The sequence below is a fragment of the Artemia franciscana genome, chromosome 11, assembly GCF_032884065.1.
Source record: "Artemia franciscana chromosome 11, ASM3288406v1, whole genome shotgun sequence".
Taxonomy (NCBI): Eukaryota; Metazoa; Arthropoda; class Branchiopoda; order Anostraca; family Artemiidae; genus Artemia; species Artemia franciscana.
The window spans coordinates 1,408,465-1,433,541 of record NC_088873.1 but is presented as its reverse complement, the minus strand read 5'-3'; the positions used below and the strand labels follow the sequence as shown (position 1 = coordinate 1,433,541).

Sequence of the window (25,077 nt, the reverse complement as noted above, 5' to 3'; positions counted from 1 at the left end):
GTTATTAATAATAATATATATCGGTTATAATATAATAATATATATCGGTTATACTAAGGTTATAATAATAAATAAATCAAATAATGGTTAGTATAGGACAACACACTTACTTTTGATCCACTAACCTGTTGTCCTGCATAATGATTTGAATGGTTTAATACAACTTTATGAATTCTTCCAAACCTTCCGAAGTATTCAGCTCTTTTCAAAATCTAAAATGAAATTCATGCAGTCAAATTTCAAATTCCTTAAAGATGGCATGTTAAGGAGAGGAGTAAGGTAAAGGATACGGCATTAGACTTTACAGTCCCTACGGGCGGTGCTGATCTCCATTTCTTGGCCCTTCAGCCAGGAAGTGCAATGGGGGGTTGGGGGCCAACCATCCTGTGCTTTCGCACTCCCTTCCTGTTTACCTTCCCAGATTTCTCCAGGTACCTATTTAGAGCTGGGTCGACTCTGGCTAAGCTTACAGAGTCACGCCACTGACCCCCGTCGCAAACTAAACAATTGGGTACACTGGGATTCGAACCTGCGTCCTCTCAGACAAAGGATCCTGAATCCAGCGCACCAATCCACTCGGCCAGGACGGATTTTCAATTTGGAAATCCGTCCTGGCTGACGGATTGGCCGACCCCAAAACTGTAATCTTACTTAGAAGAAATAATGAAAAACAATATTATAAACATAGTAGCCAGCAGACCTATCTTTATCCAATTATTATCACTGATTATTTGTATATGACCCAATAGGCAGATGTTTAGGAGACGATTAGGATTTTGACAAAAGTAACGAGTTGGTCAGCTGTCAAGAATCCTTTTGAGCAAATTAAAACAAAAAAAAACACCCCAAAAGTCTGATAAAAAATAGAATTAAATACTGGCTACATCTCTAACCTTATAATCATAGACTTTGTCATTTCTCTTGTTGGGATTTAGCTATATATAACTTATACTTTTACTTAAGTAAGTATATTTATAATCCACAATATTATAAAAACAAATGCAGAGTAAAGAAGAAAAAAAGAATATATATATATATATATATATATATATATATATATATATATATATATATATATATATATATATATATATATATATATATATATATATATACATGTATATATATATACATGTATATAGTAAAGTATATTTATAATCCACTTAAGTAAGTATATTTATAATCCACAATATTATAAAAACAAATGCAGAGTACATATATATATATATATGTATATATACATATATATATATATATATATATATATATATATATATATATATATATATATATATATATATATATATATATATATATATATATATATATATATATATATATATATATATATATATATAACCTACCAGTAATACAAACACAAGTATAACATAAACAAGCAAAAAGAGGAAATTAAATATAATATATAGGAAATTAATAATAATTGATTATCAATATTTGTTCATATTGTATAATGGTATATATCTTAAAGGAATTTGACTAAACCCAGGGTTCTCGCTCTTACACACTATTATCTCAGAGCACAAGTACTGTCTGAGAAAGAAAAATTTAAATGTGTCGGTCTTCACAGAACATGCAAGGACTATCCCCCAATGAAGCCCAAGATATACCCATTGTCTAAAGTCACCTCATCTCAGTCTGATTTCACAAATTAAGTGGGGCGAAAATGGACAGAAAGGTTTCCACCAATTAAAGGTTTCCTATTCATCAAGTGCCTACCTACAATTTGCTTTCTATAAATCTGTAAAACGTTCAGTTTATTCAGCCATCAATATACTCAGAGTAGGTTACTTTTTCAACTATAGAGTACACATGTATGTAAAAAAAGAAGACAATCCAAGGTTGCTGCATCCTTTGATCCTATTTTAGCTAATTTCCAATTGCTCAAGTTATTTCTTAGGGCTGCTATTTCTAACCTTGTGTGTAAGCATGATGAAAAGGATAGGTGAGACAATATATATTTAAAAAAACACATGCAACCAATATATCAATACTGATCCCCACAAAGGTTCCATTACCTGTAAATAGGGGGGTACGCATACCATTATTATAATACTATAGATAACGTTCTCATAACATTGCATTTTGACCCCCCCCCCCAAAGAAAAAAACTTTAGGGAGAGGAATTGGAGCCAGAATAGATCTGCCTGCGCATTGCCCAAACCAACATAGCATGGAAGAGGCAAGAAAAACTGCCTTAAAACATGATAAACATTAAAAATTGTTTAACTCTTATGTCTATTAAAAAGCATTAATCCATTCAGGAAGTTTAGAGCCTTTCTGCTTGTGATTTCTATTCTTATCATTTAAAATTTTTTCTACACTCTGATATCCTTTAGGAGTTTTACTATTTAAAAAAAGGGTTTTCTTATTTAGACATCCATTGTCAATAAAACAATAAAGTTTCCATTAGGCATGGGTTCTTAACTACTATTCCTGCGAACTTTCTTTTGCACCCAAGAAATACCATTTAGTTTCCTTTAATTTAAATTTAAAAAAAAAAGAAAACATATACTTATAACTTACATCTGGGTCTGCCATCTTTGGTGGTAATCCAACAACAAAAACAAGGTTATTTTGTACTACTCTGACATTCTGTAGATGTTTACGATTTTCATATGCCTTCTGTTTCTTTGCTTGATCTTTTTGCTTCTTTTCTGCTTTGATTTTAGCAAGCTCTTGAGATGTCAAGGGTTTAAAATCTGCTGGATTTTCTGCATAAGGCTTCCGACAAGCTGGACACAATCCATTTTCATCAGTTCTTATTCTATGCCAACAAAATCTGCAGATCTGGAAAATAAAGCCTTGTCTTAATAGATTGTATCCATATCATGTACTGTATCAAAAACTGTTTCGCAGATAGAATTTTTTTTGCCATAGCGATATACAAGAAGGCATATAAAAGGAATACTCTCTACCCCTAGTAAAAAAACAACTTCTGGATCCATAAAAATCTAAAACTTCCGTAAAACCAGCCACCCTTATTGGAATGGAGGGGGGAGGGGGGAAGGTAAGATCCTTGAAAGGGGACTCAAAATATTTTTCAGGTTTTCGACCCCCCCCCCCCCCCAAGCGTTTGGCAACTTTGTATCCATCATTTTTTAATAAAAGTAAATCCCAAATCTTTACTAAATAATTTCTTAAGATCATTCTATTAATAAGCCTTTTATTTGAGGTAAATTAACTTTTTTAGCATACAATGCCATAGCTGCCTTATCACAGAGCCCCTACCAACTTAAGAAGTTGCTGTACCTTACGAATAAAAGAAATATGCAATTTCATAACAAATTGGTGCATGCATGGGCACGCTATCCAGTATACTGTTCCTTCCCCCTTCCAGTCTAATGGCATGCTTTTCATTTCAGCTGTCGAATAGCACCTTCACAAGGAATGCTAGAAGAGACAGTTGACGTTTAGATATACAAATGTTGACGATTTATGACAGTTGAGTACCATCTTGACAAGGAATACTAGAAGAGGCAGTTGACATTTGGATATAGAAATGTTGACGATTGATGATAGTTGACATTTAGATCCCCTCCTCCAGTATATGAGCATGCTCTCCTTTCAGCTTGCTGAATACCACCTTATACGAATTATATGAATGTTTGCCAATTTATGATTGTTGACATTTAGCCCCCCCCCCCTCCAGTAAATTAGTATGCTCTCCTTTCAGCCTGCTGAATATCACCTTGACAAGAAAAACCAGAAGAGGCAGTTGACGTTTAGTTATAAATAATAGTAATACTGGTTTAAAATAGCTTAAAGCTCCCAAGCCGAGTAAGGCGACAAGGGATGCAAAAGGGCTAAGGGCTACACATATCACACTGAATTGATTAAATGATTTTTGGGCATCAATTATTTTACCGAATTGTGAAATTAATGTGCAATTAATAATAATTTATTACAAACCCGCTTATAAAAAAGAAGCATGAAGAAGCGGAGCAAAACAAAAGAAAAGAGAAATTAAAGACGAAAACAAATCAACCGAACATAATAATCACTAAATACAAACAAATCACACTTCAACTATCAAGCAAAAAAGTCGCTGGGAAATCAAATAATAGTGCCCTGTGTTTCACGAGAGCTTGTTTTTCAAAATTCGGCATGAACTCAACAGGATCAGGTATATGATACTTTTCTAGCAGACCAGTGTTACGGAGGTAAAGTGGCAGACCAAGCAGAAACTTTAAATATTTGCAAAAGCCTGAACGGATTCGCAACATATCCGAATTCGATAGCCAATGCCAAACGGGTGAGATGTAGTGAGCAAAGGGAAGAGCGACGGCACGATACAACCTAGCAAGAATATGCTTATTAAATTTAAACTTCAGAGCTGCAAGTTTAGCATACCCAGACCGAAAACCCGACAGAACCTGGTCAACAAAAAGAGCACGCGAGCTTCTGAGGTCGCTTCCATATGTGATACCTAGGTACTTCAACTTGCGGCTTGGAAGTACTACTTGCCCTGCAACGGTAACACGGGTAGCCTCGCGACGGGCAACTTCAGACGGCGCACGCGGGGGTTCAAATACAAGAAATTCTGTTTTAGCAGGGTTAATAACCAGACCAATATTAGTATAACCTCGACTTAGGAGATCGATATTAGCTTGAAGGTTACAAAGCGATGTGCTCACCAGTAATATGTCGTCGGCGTAGCACAGTAGGCTCACATCCATACATTCAGTGTTAAAACCACCGTTAATCTTTTTTGTTACCGACGAGGTTAGTGAATTGAAGAGTACAGGGCTTAAAACCGACCCTTGACGCAGTCCCCGGTGAAGCTTAATCGGTTTCGACAGGAATTCACTACTCAACTTAACAAGGATAAGGCTACTCGAATACCAGTGCCATAGGACGGCCGCTACATGTGGGTTCACACCTTGGTGCAGCAGGTTCAAAATTAACTTTGAATGAATTACCGAATCGAACGCCGCGGACACATCTACTGCACAAATTAAAAGAGTCCGTGATTGATTCTGAGCTTTCGATACTATACGCGTAAGGAGGCGATGTGCAAATGCACAACCGAGGTGGCGACGGAACCCGAATTGTCGATTGTCAATTTTACACTTGCGTAACAGCTCAGGTAACAGAAGTCTCTCTAACACTTTGCTTAATGTACTAGAAACTGTTATAGGCCTATAGCTAGAGCAGAGGTTACGATTTTTTCCCTTCTTCAAGACGTTAGACACAATACCTAGGGCAAACGACTTAGGGACTGCACCAGAATCAAGGCACATTTGATATAGCAGCGTCAAGTGCTCAATGAGCAGAGGTGAGCTACAGCGGAGGTGTTCAGTCACAATTCCGTCGTGCCCGGGAGCCTTGCCCTTTCTCAGCTGCTTAATAACCTGGAGCACTTCGCCTATTGAGACGGTAAAATAGTTCCGTTGGCTCAAGAGGGACGCAAAAGCTCGTGAGAGCTCGCTATCACTTTCGGTTGTTAGTTGGGCATGTTTGATCCCAAAAACTTCACTATAGTGTTTTACCCACTGCTCCTCAGGTATGTTACTAGCAGGGTTTGTCACTGGTTTAGACTGTCTAAAAGACTTCCACATAGATACAGGATTATTTGCTGCTTCTTGGGAAGCAAGTTCGGCTTCGGCAGCTTTAAGATCACTTACAGACTTATTATAAGTTTTTTTCGTGTTGCGGAACTGCTCAAACACTACACCTGACCTAGGCCTCTCGCAATCGCGCCATAATCTCAGCCAAAACTTAGCACGAGCCTTGGCTTGCCTTACTTTAGGAGAGCGACTCCAGCCAGGCTTGCTGATTCCAGGTTTAAAACGGCGAGTGGGTACAGAAGCCTGCTCAGCCGTTTTCATTGCATGTATAATCTCAGTACAATAAATGTCTAGTGCTACCAAATCACTCGAGCCATGCATCAAGAGCTGAAAGGGAACTTTTATCTTTCCGAGAATCTCGTCACATGTCTGTTTATACTGGTCGGCGTTTATTTTATTCCACTCAGTCTTGGTAGCATAAATTTGGGGCTTATTCGGCCTACACGGGAAGAAGTTAGCCTTAAAGCACAAGCCAAGGTGATCACTTACTGTGTGCTCAGAGTCCACGGTGACTGGAGCACCTAGAGAGAAGTTACATAGCACATGGTCAATGTTTGTCGTTGAACCGGAATTATGGATGTACGTATATGCGTCAGTCTTTTCACAGAGATCATACCCAGCTGGGATTACTGAGAAGAAGATTTCGGAGAGCTTATTTGATGGGTTCGTTAAGTCGCACTGAAAGTCACCGCAGACTAGCACTCTTCGATTGCCCAGCCTAATAAGTAAGCGCGAGAGGCGGCCACAAGCTTCCGAGAACCGTTTTTCGGAAGAGAGGGTGTTTAGGTTTGTTGGTAGATAAACCGTGATCAGAACAAAACCCCCGGGGCCAGGAAAATCTACAGCGAGGAAGAACTCACACGATTCCAGCTTTTGACATTCAAGCGAACTGTCCGTTATGATAGCAGTGCCCCCACTAGGTCGACCGCGGACTGAGGACCTTTTTGCTTCATGCATGAACACAGTTTTTTGATTCAACTGTTCGAAAAGACCAAAATTTTCGGAGGTGAGTAAATGTTCTTGTAAGCACACAACATTAAATTGACGGCATAGTTCTTTAACGTAGTCTAGTTTGACTGAATTGTGCCCATAGATATTTCGGCAAATGATGGAGAGAGAAGTCATTTCGTTGTAGTAGGCTTTTTCATAGCATTTCTAACTAGTGGGCATCTCATGCTGTATGAGGGGTGGGTGTTGTGGCCTTCTGGGCATAGAGCACATTTAACTGTGGTGGACGTGCATGGGGACGTCCGTGATGCGACGTGGGCACCGGCGCACTTAGAGCACTTCGGAGCGTTGCTGCAGGCACTAGAGAGGTGCTCGAAAGATTGACAGTTAAAACATCTCTTGGGGAGCTCTTTATAGGCCTCAACCCGGAAGTGGGTGTAGTCTACAAATATTCCGCGTTTAATTGTCTGATCTCGCGCGAACGAGTCTTTAAATACAAGTTTCACTGTGCCAGAGGTGCCGAACCGGTGGACTTCCGTAACTTCGGAGTTCGCAGCAATAATTTCTTCCTCTGTGGTTGCCGGAGGAACGAATCTTGCCACCGCTAAAAACTTTGGTTTCCGGTAAGAAACCTTGACATCACGGACCTTTTCTTTCAACATGTCTGCGAGGATTTGAGCTGAATCCGCCGTATCGAGAAAGGCAACTAACCCACCTTTTCGTTGAGTGATCCGGCGAATATGTCCTTTTCCACCGTTCTTTTCGATAAATTCCTTCTGTTTGGCACATGATTCAAGGCTTTCCGCCGGCACATTCGCTATCACTACAGGATTCTCAAGTCTTTCTGGTTTCGGTAGCGGGGGCCAGACAGTAGGGCCTGACGGAAGGTAGATCTTACACTGATCGATTAGTCCCTCTATTTTCTCTGTGCACTCGTTAACTCTAATTGAAAGAGAAGTCAGCACATCTTGCGGTATTCTAGGCACTTCGCCAATTTTCCAGATAGTAAATCTATAGGTGAAATTGGCTGAGTTTTCTGCATTCTTGATAGCATCGTATAAATCACCCATGAAAACATCACTCTGCAAACCAGCTCGGCGGTCCTTCATTACATATTCATCTCCAAGTTGCCGCAAAATATAATCAGAGGAATCACCAACTTAACCTTCTTAATACAAAATTTCGATTTGTGATTCAAAATTATTTGCTACAACTTACATATTTGAGAAAGTCTTTCCAAACTACCACATTTTTGTTGGTCCATTCTCTCCTCTTGAATCAAACAATTCGAAGTGCTTCATCCAAAATATAAATGTCTTTACAGGGGAATTTCATTTATAATTGCACAATGCCAAAACAACAAGTACATGACTACAATTTTAAAAGTGCACAGAGAAGGTCAACAAAACTTATTCCAACCATGCATCATACTCTGTACAAAGAACACCTACAAACTTTACAGTTGCCCACCCTTATACATCAACAAAAAGGGATGACGAAATAACCACTCAGAAACTGCTGAGCTCTAGTGTGACGAAACAATTATTCACACCAGAACAACTCCATCTTCTCTTGTCTCAAAGAGGAGAGCAGTAAAGCTTTTTTGGTTTTAGAGCAGTGCTGCTGCAGAAAGGGTTGACAGCCTAGGCAGTCACTCTAGACTCATTTAAAGGTGGGGTTGACAAAGATTGGGCTAACCATGACTGGAAGCTGAATTAGGACCCGAAAATCGACTGAAGTCGACACACTACCTTAATTAGGAAATCTATTGGAGGTCATTACCACCTTATCTGGCTGGTAATTGCAGTTTAAGATAAGGTATTATTTTCTGCTCAATTGACTGGAATGAATAAAAGTAAAAAATTAAGACCAAGTCATATACACATCAAAGGAAAAGATATTGTTGCTATTACTTAAAGTTTACTAAAAAGTTAATGGCAAACAAAGAACATGATAAAAAGAAAAACGACAAACTTCCCATACAACACAGATTTTACAGATGGGCTAACAATTTTATTTTTGACATTCATATGAAACTGTAAATGCCCTCACAAGGATAGACTAGGTACTGCATCAGAGTTCCTAAAGAGTGAAACTTTGAATGGATTGTGATGGAGGAAGAGCATTGATAGCTGCATTGGCCTCAGATGGAATCATGCTCCAGAGTTGTTAGTTGTAGTATTAGTAACTATCCTGGCCTATGAAAATAATTCAATGACCAAAATATCAAACTTTGGCACAGAATATATGACAAAGATGAAACAAAAGCAAGGGTAAAATAAATAATACCAACCTGATATCCACATGTACAAGGGTAGAAGCTCAGATCATCCATTTCAAAAGGCTCAAGACAAAGAGGGCACTCTATTGCTTCTTCTGAACTTTCAATTCTTTGTAGTGGCATCTTGTGATACAGGACAGGGGTTCTATTTGTAACTAAACAATTAAAAAATATTGATGACTAATACACTACAAAACTTTCTCCACAATCAGAAATTCACTGTAATGACCATGCATTGAATAAAATATAAAACAACTTTCATCTAATGTAGCAGGGGAGGGGTTCAGAGCTTTCACCACCAAGACTGGTCCAAATTCTCTCCCCAGGAATGGTTTTTGATATTTGAGCCTAAGGATACAAATGAAAAGGGATATCTAACTCCACTGTTCCCCAGGATTCCTTCAGAACATCCTTTTTATTTTGAGCAAATTCATTAATGGTAATATGCACCTGAGCTCTAATATTTGATATTTCTAGTAAGTTAAAACCCTTGCCCAAATGATAAATATGTGTTAACATATAGGCAGTAAGCACAAGCACTAAGTAGTAATTGATCTTTCAAAAAAAAAATTCAACATCAACAAACATGTATATCAAAGCATGGCAGTCAGTAATTAAAAAAGAGCTCATATGGCACATGTGACAAGGTCGGAAGAGCCAAGAGCTCATATGGCACATGTGACAGGGTCAGAAGAGCCAAGAGCTCACATGGCACTTGTGATGAGGTCAGAACCTAAAATTAGACTTGGTAATCGAGTTATCAATTTGATGTTCCTTGTTTAATGGCAATTATTACAAAGATAAACTTGCAAATACCGTGTTCCTGTAGTCTCTTCTTGTTTGGTATTGTAATGTTTGTCCCACCAAGTTTCATCCAAATCTCTCCACTCTAAGTGTTTTCTAAGATTTCCAGTTTCCCCCTCCAACTCCCCCCAATGTCACTGGATCTGGCCCAGATTTAAAATGAGAGCTTTGAGATGCAAAACCCTTCTAAATACTAAATTTCATTAAGATCTGATAACCTGTTCATAAGTTGAAAATACCACATGCCATAAAAACCATTTTTGTGGTTCTTTAGTAAAAAGTTTTTTTAAGCCAGAACTATGTACTAGAAAATTACATATTCTATAGAAGCAATCTTGAGCAGTTGTTTATAAAAATATTAGAAGAAGTAATCTGTAATTTTCATGATGGATTGTATATCATGCTATGTAGAAGGAGAAGCAAGAATTTTGACCTCCTTAGGTAACTTATTTAAGCAACAAAATTATAAATGTGCTATTAAAGGAACCACACTTGTTCTTGTAGCCTTCCTAACTTGTAGTAATTTCATTTGTGAATATAAAAATTTTTGACCTCTTGCAAGATCTCTTCCTATCACTCCCTTGTGTGTGCATACACCTTCATAACTGTGGATGAACAGTTTGCATTCTAATATGTCCATCAAGAAATAACCAACTTACTTAGGACTTTCCATGCCTAGAGGCACATAAGGCAACAATTGCAGACATCCAATTCAGCCAATCTTATTCCAGGAACTAGCACTCAAAAGGGTACTAGTAGTTCTAAGATTTAGTTGCCACTTACTCTGGGGGCTAACCTAGTGTATTGTGCAATCTTCCCCTCCCTTGAAGATTAGATGAGGTCCAACACCATACATTGTTTGTGAGGCATTCTTCATTAATGCAGACCATATGCCCCCAGTATCTCCCCTCCTTATTATGACCAAAAACTTTTGTTCAGTTAAGGAGCATCAAATATGGAATCATAGCCAATATAACATCATTTTTTGTATGACAACATGTTTTTTTGCAGAGAATTGTATTTTATTTTTAATATTTTCTTTGTTAGTCACAAATACCAATTTCCTTTTTAAATAACACTTAAACAGCTCTGTCTCTGATTTTCCAGTGCCCTATAAGCAATTGCCTTGCTGTTCAAGCCAGAGGAATGTAAGTTCCCTTTATGGGGTTTGTGCAATAGCAATTCCAAAGTTGAACATTATCTTTTGATCTGTTGTCATTTTGGAGGGGTTTAAGACTGTTTTGTGAAATTCCTGTAAATTCGTTTTTGAAAAAAATGATATTAAAACTAATCAAGATAATACTTACCATTCCTAAATAAGTTAAAATGACAATTTTTCTCACAAACACTTTTTTTTAAACATGTTTCTTTAATTTTTTTGTCACTATGAACAGTGGTTAGTTCTTTAATAGGATTAAATAAAAAAAACAACTAATTTTTTTAGCTGAAAGTAAGGAGCGACATTAAAACTTAAAACGAACAGAAATTACTCCGTATATGAAATGGGTTGTCCCCTCCGCAATCCCTCGCTCTTTACGCCAAAGCTTTTAATTGTTTTAAAAAGTAGAATTGTGGCAAAGAGTCAAACTTCAGCGTAAAGAGTGAGGGATTGCAGAGGGGACAACCCATTTCATATACGGAGTAATTTCTGTTCGTTTTAAGTTTTAAAGTCGCTCCTTACTTTCAGCAAAAAAAATTAGTTTTTTTTTATTTAATTTCTGAATGTTTTTGAATTAATGCATGTTTGGTTTTGGCTCTCTGCACATAAATTATTAAAATGAAACTTGTATATTAATTCTTTTTTTGGCTAAATGGCTTTCTCTTAGTTTTGATCAGATGATTTTGAGAAATAAGGGGTGGAGAAGGAGGCCTAGTTGCCCTCCAATTTTTCGGTTACTTAAAAAGGCAACTAGAACTTTTAATTTTTAATGAACGTTTTTATTAGTAAAAAATACACGTAACTTAAGCACGCCTGCCCTAGTACTGGTCTGTCCAAGCTATTAATACATGAAATGCATCACCTAAAAATGTGATTGCAGCACCTTCTCTGAATTTCTTTTTAAGAATTTACAAGACAAGCACCTTAAGGCCAAAACAAACACATGGGCTAAACATTAACAGACATAGAAACAAATGCACAACTAAGAAAAACTCAAGGAATTGATATCAAACAACCAATGACCAACCCTGCCACCAGTTTGGTGGCAATTTGCAGCAGCAAACTGCTATCAGTTATTTTCAACCATCTATCATATAAAACTGGAGTTGACGTTCTCTGGGCCTATGGGTTTGAGAGTACCTCAAGAGCCAATCTTGCCTAATCATATTTTGTACTACCAGACCCTCTTGGCATTCTAGTTGTAGTGAGGAAATGATGTTACAAATCATAGTTAAGGTTCATTACAAGGCAAACATTAGGTAGGAGAAAAAGTATATAAACAAATCTATATTCAATGCATTTTCGAAAGTTGATAATTGCTGTTGTTGAAAATGCATTCCAGTACCCCCTACCCTTCCTAATGGGTCCTGATATAGCCCTAGGCTAGGTAAAAAAGTTTGAAGATAATATTTTTTTTTACACAAATACTTGTTCCCAATATAGCCTAACTCTTCCTATAAAAAATTCATGTATTTCAACCCCAAGAAGATATGCAGATAGTTTTAATTGGCCTTTATCATATTCTCTGGGTCCTGAGTAGAAATTGAACCATTATAGTCTTTTGTCCAGAAGTTTTAATATATCCAAGGGCTATAAACAGCCTTATTAGAGGGATAGATTAATTGAATCACTAGTTTTTACCCAGTTTACTGTCAATTAATGAGTGTTAGTTTGAAAGATGACTTTGTTAGTCAGAAAAGCTATATTTTCTAGAGCTCCATGATGACACATTTTTTTCACTCATTTTCTGCTGACTTTTCAATCATGTTTTTTATGTTAACATGCTTCTATGTTAACCTCTTCTAATTTTTAAGTCTTTGAAATTTGCCTAATTGACAAGTTTATATCCCCTAAAATTTTGGCAAAACAACATTTCCCCTTAATTTTCGGTTATCAGTTTCTTTTTCTCTAGTTTTAGTTCTGAAAATGCAATTCCTGTTATTTGAGTAAAATTTCAAGCTGTATATATTTTTTCCTAAAAATAAACCTAACCTAACCTGTGGTGGTGCAGTGGATTTGACCTTAGCTTGGTAATACGGGACCCAGAGATCAAATCACACTGCAGGACCAATGCAGGGACCTTAGTGGTCAAGAAGCATCATTAATTCTTAAATAATAATAAATTTAGTCTGTAGACTCATCCCTGAAAGTTTCATTTTCCTAACCTAACCTGTTTCCAAGATAGCAAAAAGTAGCCAAACTAGAATTTTACCATGTGGTAAAATCCTAGTTTAGTGACTTTTGTCTATCTTGGAAAGGGGTTAGGTTAGAAAAATGAAACTTTCAGAATTGGGTCTAAAGGCTAAAGTATGTCACAGGAAGGTATTTTGAAGTACCTGCCTCTACTCCCTCTTCCTCTAAAGGGTCCTGACTTTTGATGACCTTTAAAAATGTGCATGTTATAAAAGTGAAATGTTGCAAAATAGATCTTCTGCTTGAATGAAGTACAACCAAATTTTTTCAGCTTCATAACTTTGCTCAATCCCAATTTATAAGGTTTTAAAGATATGCAAATACACTTCCTAAATTTTGAAAAAAAAAAAAACACTGATATGGCTCAGAATTCTACTCACAATAACAGGAATTGCATTTTCAGAACTAAAGGCAGAGAAAAAACAACTGGTAGGCTAACTGAAAATCAAGGTAAAATGGTGTTTTTTCAAAATTTCTATAGGTATAGACCTGTCATGTAGGCAAATTTCAGGGCCCTCTAGAGGGAGAAAAAGTGGAGGTGGGTGCTTTAAAATACTTTCCCAGGATATACTTTAGCCTGTAGACCCATCCCCAGAAGTTTCATTTTCCAAACCTAACCCCTTTCTGAGATAGCCAAAAGTCACTAAACTAGAATTTTACCAGAATTGTTTTCTTAACATGTTTGCTTATGTAGTAAAATGGTCATACATTAACACCAAATTTAAGAGTATTTGGCTTCACTCCAGTTGTTATGTGTTTCCTTAACTCTGTTCCTAGCTATAGAGGTACCTAACTATTATCTAATTCAAATGCTTAAAAATCAGAAGTTTTCTAAAATAGCATTCAGCCAATACTAATGAGGCTAAGGGTAAAATTCTAGTTAATTGACTTCTTGCTATCTCAGAAAGTTTTTAGGTTAGGAAATTGAAACATTCAGGGACAGGTCTACAGGCTAAAGTATGTCCCAGGAAGGTATTTTAAAGTACCCTTCTCTACTCCTTCTCCCTCTAGAGGGCCATGAAATTTGCCTACATGACAGGTCTATACCTATTGAAATTTTGAAAAAACAACATTTTACCTTATTTTTCAGTTACCAGTTGCCTTTTCCCTGCCTTTAGTTCTGAAAATGCAATTCCTGTTATTTGAGCAGAATTTTGAGCCACATCAATGTTTTTTCAAAATATAGGAAATGTATTTGCATATCTTTAAAACCTTATAAAATGGAATTGAGCTAAGTTTTTAAGCTGAAAACAATTTTGTTGTACTTCATTCAAGCAGAATCTCTATTTTGCAAGGTTTCACTTTTATAACATACATATTTTTAAAGGTCATCAAAGGTCAGGGCACTCTAGAGGGAGAAGGAGTGGAGGTAGTTGCTTCAAAATACCTTCCTGGGACATGCTAACCTAAACCTTTTCTGAGATAGCAAGAAGTTAATTAACTAGAATTTTACCAATATCTGTCTGATACTGGGGACTCTACAAGGGCTGGGGGCTTTTGGCCTACCTCAGAATTTTTTATATTAGGCTAGCCCATAAATTTTACTTTAGATGAGCCATAGTTCTAGGATGTTTGCACAGAACCTAATATTAATTTTTTTTTCCAATTTCTTCCCAAGACTTGTGAAAAACCTAACCATAACACCTGTGCTGAATCATACTTTTCTGCTCTAAAACTAATTTCTGGAATCTTCATTTCCTATAGTTTTTTTCAGATAATATAAGGGCAGTGCTTGAAACATGGGTACTTGGTAAGGCCTTTTTGTTCCCTGACCTACTCTGCAGTAGCTTATAGGCTATATGCTCAAGTAGGCTAAATTTCATTCCTCCAGACCAAGCAGAACAACATTCCAATTAAGTCAAAATCAGACAAACTCAAGTTTTACCATTAGTTGCAGATTTCAATTGTCACTAAAACAACAAAAATAACAAATAAATCATAGAAAACAAAATTTATACATTGATTTCTCTTTGGACCTTCTGTTTTCTTTCTAAAACTCAGGCGATTCTGACGTAGAAACCCGGATGTTTAATTAAATAAACATTTTTCATAGGTAGCACTAATGCATGACGACTTAAAAAGCAAGCAGCAATTACCCTCATTTTAGTTGTGTTTTTAAAAAGAAGCGAATAATAAAATTTGTCAGTGCAACTTGGAATTTTGTGTATATTTACTTTCTTTAAAACAAATGAATTTTTAGAAATCTTTGGTATATATTTTCTCAATAGGGGTGTTCTTATGCTGAACTCAATCTTGGATCGAATCCAAAAACTCAAGACTGTCAAATTTTTACCAATTAGATCAAGGATTAATGCCTGATGCATTCTGTAATATAGACTAATTTACGCAAGAATATAAAACGGTCTATGATTAATATAATACTGACAAACATACATACCTTTCTCAGTAACATACACTGTGTGTAAACTATGAACAAATTGTCTAACTTACAGCCCTTGTCCTGAGGACTATGAGGAGGTTGACATCCCCAATACTGAACCTTTCAACAATTCTGAACAAAACACCCCTCTTAAAGTTTTGATCAGATATGTTTTGGGGATGATCGACTTGGGGGGGGGGATGACATCACAACATTTACTTTTAGCTCTTAAGAGTTGACTCTTAATTACATTTAAAATGAATTAACTTTTTTACTTTAATAAATAAAAAAAAATATTAGAATTTTAAGGAATAAATATCAGTACATGTATACTAAACTGACAATCCACAGCCATTTTTTTAGTATAGTGATAATTACGTTCTGGTCTTGAGAAGGTACGGGGGTTGTCAAAGACATAGTTTCCAAACCTTTCAACGACGCTTATATGCGACCTTATATGCCCCCAGGGCATAACTTACAACCCTTGCCTTGAGGGCTGTGGGGGGTTTTAATCCTCAAAGACAGAATTGTTGGACCTTTCAATAACGTTGAACAAAATGAATATCTCAAATTTTGATTGGATGTGTTTTGGGAATTGGTGGGCGTGGGAAGGGGGTCATAGGCCCTCCAATAACTTTTGACTATTAAAAAGGACAGTAGCCCTTTCAATTTCCAATCAAATGAGCTCTTTTCGAAGTTTTTACGACAACAAAAATGTCCGTCTCAAAATTTCCATCAGATGCATTTCGGGAAAATACAAGGTGTGAGGGGGTGGGGAGGTATCCCCCCGATCCCTCTGAATCTTAAAAAGGACACTATAACTTCTGATTACCAGTTCGATGAGCCCCTTCCGAAGTTTATACGATCACCCTTTATATATACTTTACATGCCCCTAGGGCATAACTTACAACCCTTGTCCTGAGGGCTATGGGAGGGGTGTCACCCTCAAATACATAATCCCCGAGCCTTTCAACTAAGTTGAACAAAAATGGCTATCTCAAAATTTTGATTGGATGTGCCTGGGGAAATGGTGGGCGTGGAATGAGGGTTATTTATATTTCAATCCCTTTCGAATATGAAAAAGGCCACTAAGCCTTTCAATTTCACATTGAATGAGCCGTTTCCGAAGTTTCTACGATAACTCCTTCGATACAAAGTGCCCTGGTCTAAAACCTAGAAAAAACGAAAACAAATAATACACAGTGCCCAAATCGCTCTTTACTTAGGCAGCGTTATTGCGGTGCCTATGATTAGAGAAAGGTTGAGATGGCTAGAACACGTTTTGCGGATGAAGGATGGCAGATTGTCAAAGATTATTCTTTTCAGCTAACCATGTATGGTAAAAAAAAATCGTCTACGAATTGAATGGGAGGAGATCGTAAAGAGGGATTTCAGGGAAATCGGAACTTCTTGGAGAGTGCAAAGAGTGAGGCATCAAATAAATTGGGATAGAAAAGAAGCGTGCGTAGTTATGTTGGCTTCAGGCGGTTTGGTACTGCGTTGTGCTGCTAGTAGTGGAAGTTTGATTCACCCGACAGAAGAGCACTGGCAATGGTCCTATCCTTGTATATAATTCTAGGTAAATACATTAAATTGAAACATGCAACGCACGGGAATAAGATTGCTACAGTTAAAGCAGGAAATAGTTAGTAGCTGGTGTTGTATTGAATCACGATTTTAGCAGGGGTGCGTTCTATCCCATTTAAATTGATCATTTTGATGGACTTTATCCGCGGAGCGCGACAAAGTTTATGGGAGAATATTGGATTCAAATGCGAAAGTAAAACCCTCCTAGAATTGGATTGCACTGATAATTTGAGCCTACTAGGAGAAAATGTTAGCAAAATGGATAATTTTTGGGTTTTTTTGAGAGTTCAGGGTGCAGGAATAGATTTGAAAATTAACGTCAAAAAGAGACTAAGTAGCTAAGACTGGCAAAAGGATAAGTTGAGGAGATGATCTTGGAGATTCGGTGGGGTACCCGTCTGACTGAACCCATTTAAAACAGTAAGCTATTCGAAAAAAATTGGTTCTATCTCACTTTTTATGGTTATAATGAGAGGAAGGGACGAGACAGGTAGGGCCAAGGGTCGTCCTTTTCGGCCAATCATCTAGTGGCAAACGAAAAGCAGGTCGTTCCCAAATAGGGTGGGTAAGGTCGTGAGGAATGATTTAAGGAGAATTGAAGGCTTTGAAGAATTGAGAATTCTTGGGAGGGTTTAAAGAGGAAGGTTTTGAAAAAATTGGGATAAAAGAGGAGCGTCTTGGCTCTGTTTACCTCAGGCGTTTTGGTGCTGCAGTGAGCGTTCAGGAGTAGTAGACATTTCGTAGTGCTAAAAAGAATAGTTACTTGAATTAAGTAAAATCCAATGGAGAGGGAAAAGAGATTCAATTTGCTCCTTTTTCACTGCAGACAACAGGAATTTACCAACAACAGACATACTTTCATTTTCATTTGCAGCATAAACTTGTTTAGCAAACTATGTCACGAGGGAGCCAAGTTTATTGCACAAAAATAACTTTTGCTTTTACTTTAAATCTTATTATTTCATTTTTTTTCTAATGACAAAACTCCAAAAAACCTTGGAGCATGTTTTGGTAACGCCTGTTTGGATTTTGGTGGCTTACCGATTTTCCCGATTTGAAGCCTTTGCCCTTTATCAAAAACTAACTAGATTACCTCCAATAACGTAAACACCCAAAGATCACCACTGTCGAAAATTTTGACATCAGTATGTTCTCCCACTATGGGGGGGGGGGGGGAACGCTAAAAGTCCACAACATATCAATTGTTGCAAGTTAAATTCTAAAGCTTTCGGGCATTGATGTTACACCAATTTCTGCAAGTTTTAAAGTTGATGTTTTACGTCAATTAATTTTTGCTTGTTTCAAGTTTCAATATCACCCTTTATTTTTTATTGAGCGAAAAGAATGTCGTTTAAATAATTTCTGTTCACTTAGGTTTCAGGGTAGCTCTATAATGAATTCATGCTATATGTCTAATTATGTACCAAGTGGTAGATGTAATTATGACCTTGAAAATACATTTAATGTCATCTCCCTCAGCTCCACCAAGTTCGTCGTTATCTTCCCAACTTCGAATCCTTCACTGATATCTGTTATTGTTAGCCTTATCTCAAATACCTCCCATACAAGATTGACGACATCACATGCACCATACCCATCTCTTCAACTACTACCGCGTCAATGTTATGACAAAATAACTTCAAGCACCAAATCATTAGCAATTTTGAATTGCGCGGCCTTGAATTGGACCTGTTAAGGTATTAAATCAAAATGACTGATATTTTTCGGAGATATTGAGCCACAGGTTTCCCTGGATTCTAGAATAGTTAACGTTATTGCTACGAAAAAAAAAGAGAGTTTTCACCTTTTTTTATTTGTTATACCAATTTCTAAAACGATTTATATTTGCGATGTTTAATTGCGTTTATTGAATTTTTGGCGTTTTCGAATTTTTCTGTGATGAACTAATTGTGTCGTGTACAGTTGATCAAGTTACTAATTTTAGCGTAAACGTCTTTAGCATGGAGCTTCCACATTTCTATTTGTTTTAGTTTTGCCATTTGTCGGAAAGGGTCTATAAATGTGATATTCATTTCCCTTTGGCGTGTTTTGGTCTTTTCTAGTTAATCTGCATGAAATGTCGATCAGCAATTGATTGGGTTTTCAATGGGTTTAGTCGTCCATATTGGACAGTCCACGATGTTTACCCTCCGTCGACATGATGAAGCTGGGGATATTCCTTTGGTGTTGCGTTGAGAACGTATCTTCCATTGAACTGACTCGAGATCAGATAAGATGTTGTTGCTAGGTTAGACATGCTGAGTTTACAACGTAGCTGATGCGTTTCTACCGGATTTACTCATCTAAATCGAGTTCAAAGGGTTGATTTGCCAAGTCTCCAATAGATTCAACTGTCTCAGTAGGCTTACTTTTTAAGGTTTCCTACGTATAGGGAACCTTATCTAGCCTCCTGAATTGATTAGACGTTTAACACAGACGTCCTGATAACTGTGAACTGAAAGTAAAGAATTAGGTGAATTAGGAAATTAGTCAAATGAAGTATTTGCGTATTTTGGTGCCTTCAAACAAAGAGGGGAAAACGTGGTGTCGCCCCGGAGGCATACTTGTAAATCATGCCTAAATAAATAAACTATATTAAAGTTCGATCCAGCGGTAAATAAAACACGAGGTTCGGAAAGGGTGGCTTAGTGTTCCCAATTCCAGTTCGTCAATAAGAAAAGGCATTAGATCTAAAAATTGAGGTCGAATGAATTGAACTTCACAAAAATATTTCATACCACTAGAACAAACTATTTTGACTCGATCAATTTCAACCCTGGGTGCGTAAAAAGAAAGTTAAACGACTGACATCAAGCAATTATAAAAACATTTATTTCCTCTATATATATTCGTCAGCTTCCGGTCAAAAAAAAAAAAAAAGTAAAAACTACGAAGAGAAAGATTCAGTGGGTAGACCATACACAACCAAAGCACATCTATTAATGTAGCTTGAAGCAATTTCCTTTGCCATGGATGCGCATCTAGCTAAATCCTGTTCAGTTTCACCCTTAGAAATTTTACTGAAACAATTAGCAAATTCTGGAGGCGTGCTGTCAAGTAGGGCTGGGAACAAATTTCCCAGCCAATACTGCCAAAACTGTACTGTCATTCTATCACAGTCTAAATCAGTCACTTCCCACAGCATACCCAGACAACAAGGCCTAGAATAAAAAAAAACAAAAAACAATTCGATTAAAAGTAAAATCTACGAACGGGTTATTTTACATTAACATATTAGAAATATATAAAAAAAATTAAGCAAAGAGAAAACGGGTTTTAATTTCGACAAAGCAGTGAACAAAAAATAAAATACAAAAACAAAACTAAACTTTAACTAAAAAATATAAATATTCTGAGTATTTCGGCCCCACGTCCGGGAGCCTTTCTCAACGGAAAAAAAAAATACAAACGACAAAAAAGAAGAAAATAAGTGTTTTTTTTAAAACCATAACACAAAAGAACAACAAAAAACCAAAAAAAACATGACAACTAAACACACGAAAAAAAAAAAAAAAAAAAAAAAATAACAAAAAATAAATAAGAAACAACTCACATTATAAACAAAACTCCCAGCACTGATGGTAATAAATTAAGACAAAACCAAAGCAAATGTTTATAATGAAACCATTGGTCTCTCTCCTCTGTAATAATCGGTGTATAAAAGGGAATGTATTAAAAGTGAAAATTATGTTCACTTGAACAAGACAATAGAAGGTCACCAAACCCCAGGTCCCCCACCCATAAAGAAGTCTTACAGGTTAATGAACAAATTTATGATTGATAAATCGAATAGATATTTTCATTTGCTAATTTAGCTGCAGTCCGTTGATTTCTCACGGCATTGACCTTACTTTGACTTGTGCAAATATGTTAACTTATCCAAAAAATAACGTTGCTGAATGTCTGAATAAATTATCAGTCAATAATCCAGAGTCAGCTCTAGCAAAATTCTAAGAATCAATAGGTTGGTTTAAAAGGAAAATCAGAGGCTTAATTCCGGTCGGGACTTAAAATAAGAGCTCTGAGACGCGAGGTCCTTCTACATATAAAAATTCATTAAGATCCGATCACCCACTCGAATTAGAAAAAAATGAGGTGTTAATAACACTTCATTTTTTCTAATTTTTCCTCTCCCTTCAGCTCCCCAGAAGGTCGAATAGGGGAAAACGACTTTGAAAGACAGCGGATCCAGTCCGGTTACGTCAATAACGTATCTAGGACATTTGCTTATTCTACCCACAAAGTTTCATCCCCATTTCTACACTCTAAGCGTTTTCCAATATTTCCGGTTCACCCCTCAAATTCCCCCCAATGTTACCATATGTGATCGGGATTTAAAACAAGAGCTCTGAGACATGAGTTCCTTCCAAATATCAAATTCCATTAAGATCTGGTCACCCGTTCTTAAGTTAAAAATACCTCAATTTTTTAATTTTTCCAAATTAACCCCCCCCCCGTCTCCCCCAAAGAGAGCCGATTCAGTCCGGTTGTATCAGTCACGTATCTAAGACTTATGCTTATTCTTCCCACCAAGTTTCATCCCAATCTCTCCACTCTAAGCATTTTCCAAAATTTCCCATTTACCCCTCCAACTCCCCCAATATCACCGAATACGGTTGGGATTTAAAATAAGATCTCTGAGACACGGGGTGCTTCTAAATATCAAATTTCATTAAGACCCGATCACCCATTGGTAAGTTAAAAATACCTCAATTTTTCAATATTTCCTCTCCCTCCAGTCCCCCAGATGATTGAATCAGGAAAACGACTGTTATAAAGTAAATTTGTGCAGGTCCCTGACGCGCCCACCAATTTTCATCGTCCTAGCACGTCCAGAAGCACCGAACCTGCCAAAGCACTGGAAATCCCCCCAACTCCCCCAAAGAGAGCGGATCCGTTCCAATTATGTCAATCACGTATCTAGAACTTGTGCCATCAAGTTTCATCTCCATCTCTCCACTCTAAGCGTTTTCCAAGATTTCCGGTTTCCAAGATTTCTGTATCCCCCTAGCCCCCTATGTCTCCGGATCCGACTCGAATTGAAAATGAAGCATCTGAGATATAAGATCTTTCTATATATCAAGTTTCATAAAAATCCGATCACCCATTCGTAAGATAAAGATACCTCAATTTTCACATTTTCCAAGATATCCAGTTCCCCCCCCCTCGATTCCCCCCGATGTCACCGGATCTGGTTGATGTTTAAAGTAATAGGCTGAGACATGATATCCTTCAGAAGATCCGATCACCCGTTCGTAAGTTAAAAATACCTCATTTTTTCTAATTTTTCCGAATTAACCGTCCTTCCACTCCCCCTTAGATGGTCGAATCGGGGAAATGACAATTCCTAATTTAATCTGGTCTGGTCCCTGACACGCCTGCCAAATTTCATCGTCCTAGGTTATCTGGAAGTGCCTTAACTAGCAAAACCGGAACAGACAGACCAACAGACAGACAGAATTTGCGATCGCTATAGATCACTTGGTAAATACCAAGTGCCATAAAAACAGAAAAAGAGTAAAAACTTGAAAAATACCTTCGTCTCTAAATTTACTAGTTTCACAAAAAATTTTCTTCAGGGGAAACTCAACAACAATATTAAAACGTAAAACCATCAAAAATGAATTCATACAATAAGTAAAACTTAAAACAAACATAGATTCCTATGAATGAATAAATGACTGTTTTAATAGTGTTTAAATCCTGAATTGATTTATCAACATGATTAAAAAAAAGAAACAAAAACAGATAAAGATTAAAAAAAAAACAGATAAAGATTAAAAACTTTAAAAACGACTTCGTTTCTAAATTCACTAGTTCCCCAAAAAAATTCTTCAGGGGAAAATCAACAACAATATTAAAACATAAATCGATGACTACTGGCAACATTAAGCGAGTCATGTGTAAATTGGGTTCTATTGTTTTTTCTTCAATTAGCATTTAATATTCTTCGCATTATTTTTTTCTGTATACGATTATTTCCAGGACATGTGTCAACGTAGAAACTAGTCAATTCAAGGTCGATGGAGTCAAAGTAGCTGAGTCAAACATTGCCCACAAAGCAGTGGGCAATCAATGTCAAACAATGTCAAACATTGCCCACAAAGCAGGCACCTGCTCTCCTTTCCTCTAAGGTAAAATGAGTATTAATAAATGAAACTCTAAATTTCAACGGAATTACCAAAAAATATTTTGGCATTCTGATGTTGAATAATATAAAAAAAAAGCTTTAACCTTGTTTATGGTGAAATATATTTATGTGCATTGTTCACTCTCAATCACGTAAATAATCACACAAAATCCTACAATTTTTTTTCTACGTAAAACGATTAAAACGGAAAAAAATGTTTTTAAAAACTTAAAAAAAGTAAGTTTTTAAGTAAAACTTAAAAAAAACATAGATTCCTATGAATGAATAAATGAGTGTTTTTCTGAGCGTATCTCCAAATCTAAAGCAAAAAATAAAACCACTTTTTAAAAATACATTTCAGTAGATGGATAAAATTGAATATTAGCCAATTAATGATGTAAAAATTGTCAACTTGCAAAAAGTTGAGTTCGATGGAGTCAAAGTAGCTGAGATTATATCTACATTGCCCACAAAGCAGGCACCTGCTCTCCTTTCCTCTGAAGGTAAAATGAGTATTAATAAATGAAACTCTAAATTTTAACGGAATTATCAAAAAATATTTTGGCATTCTGATGTTGAATAATATAAAAAAAAAGCTTTAACCTTGTTTATGGTGAAATATATTTATGTGCATTGTTCACTCTCAATCACGTAAAAAATCACACAAAATCCTACAATTTTTTTTCTACGTAAACCGATTAAAACGTAAGAAAATGTTTTTAAAAACTTAAAAAAAGTAAGTTTTTAAGTAAAACTTAAAAAAAACATAGATTCCTATGAATGAATAAACGAGTCTTTTTCTGAGCATATCCCCAAATCTAAAACAAAAAATAAAACCACTTTTTAAAAATACATTTCAATAGATGGATAAAATTGAATATTAGCCAATGAATGATGTAAAAATTGTCAACTTGCGTTGAAATATTAATACCGTAAAACTGTAGAAAAATGATGCATAAAACAATAGAAAATTTATGCCTAAACAAAACTTCAGACATGTATATTGGTAATTTTTGAGAATATTGTTTGCTTTGTTGGAGCATTATTTTGAAGTGTCCAAAGCACTTGTGTACAAAGAAAATAACTGTTCGCCTCACTCCTTATCCTCATGTTTCAATGCTCCAAGGTGCTTGCCCTATAAGTTTCAAATCAATCGGAAAAAAACTGGCCACTTCTCAGCTGAAAAGCTGTTACTGGGAGGGGGGGGGGTTGAGAGGTCATATGCCCAATCTGTGCCTCTATGATAGATGGCAAAAATTGCTGCGTAAATTCAGTTTAAACAAGTTACAACATGTAACTCTTTACTAAATTTTGGCAGTAAAAGGAAGATGTTCGGTTGTTCACTTCTCCCAAGCACACATCTCTGCATGATACTGGATAAAAAAAGAATAATATTTCAAACCATGTCACCTCTACTCCATAGCTTAGACTTGGAACGTTTTACAGTGAGCCAAAACTTGTCTTGTTTCTACACCAAGTGTGAACTGACTCGTTTCCACGACGAATCAGAACTTGAATCATTCGCGCATCCAATCATGGCTTCGTTTCTTTTGGGTAGAGTCATCAAAATTCCAAGATTTAAACGGATTTCGTTTTTTTCACTGTTGATCCACGGCTCAGAATAACTTTTCTGCTGAGATCGAGACCCTTCAAATGATTCTTGTTACAAAAATTTGTAAAATACCCTCTATTAAGCTAAAAATGTGGCAGTGGAGAGGGAGGGGGAGCAATTAAGAAGTGTCAAAGACAAATTGATGCCTCTAATTCTAGGCTATTTAAATTTGCCGAACGATTGCAGCTTGAAGAAGGTGCAATCAGGGTTTCCGGCCGGTGAAGAAAAATCACCAGATTTTAGTGATTTTGCGGTTGATTTAGTGATTTTCTCCTATAATTTAGTGATTTGTGTGCTGAATTTTAGGTAACAAAAAACATAACTAGAAATAGTGATAAATCACTAGGGGTGGCAATCCTGGGTGCAATACGCCACCCCTTTCCATTAAAATGTG

At 36.5% G+C, this 25,077-nt stretch overlaps 2 protein-coding genes across 3 annotated transcripts in view; both read right to left on the bottom strand.

The window, feature by feature from the left end:
* The window catches only part of LOC136032664 (CCR4-NOT transcription complex subunit 4-like), a 55,890-nt gene extending 40,910 nt beyond the window's left edge, over positions 1-14,980 (bottom strand). Inside the window, exons 1-4 of one of the 2 annotated variants that reach the window (XM_065712952.1) lie at positions 14,932-14,980; positions 8,830-8,972; positions 2,545-2,808; positions 126-212 (exon numbers count right to left, since the gene is read on the bottom strand). In XM_065712952.1, the coding sequence (XP_065569024.1) occupies positions 126-212; positions 2,545-2,808; positions 8,830-8,940 (462 nt within the window). In that variant the 5' untranslated portion in view covers positions 8,941-8,972; positions 14,932-14,980. Of the gene's footprint in view, positions 1-110; positions 213-2,544; positions 2,809-8,829; positions 8,973-14,931 lie in introns of those variants that run through there. The other variant, XM_065712951.1, reaches the window with a different exon arrangement.
* Positions 14,981-19,806: 4,826 nt separating this feature from the next.
* The window catches only part of LOC136032663 (separin-like), an 86,254-nt gene continuing 80,983 nt past the window's right edge, over positions 19,807-25,077 (bottom strand). The window contains exon 9 of the mRNA XM_065712950.1: positions 19,807-20,102. Coding sequence (XP_065569022.1) covers positions 19,829-20,102 — 274 coding nt within the window. The 3' untranslated portion in view covers positions 19,807-19,828. The remainder of the gene's footprint in view (positions 20,103-25,077) is intronic.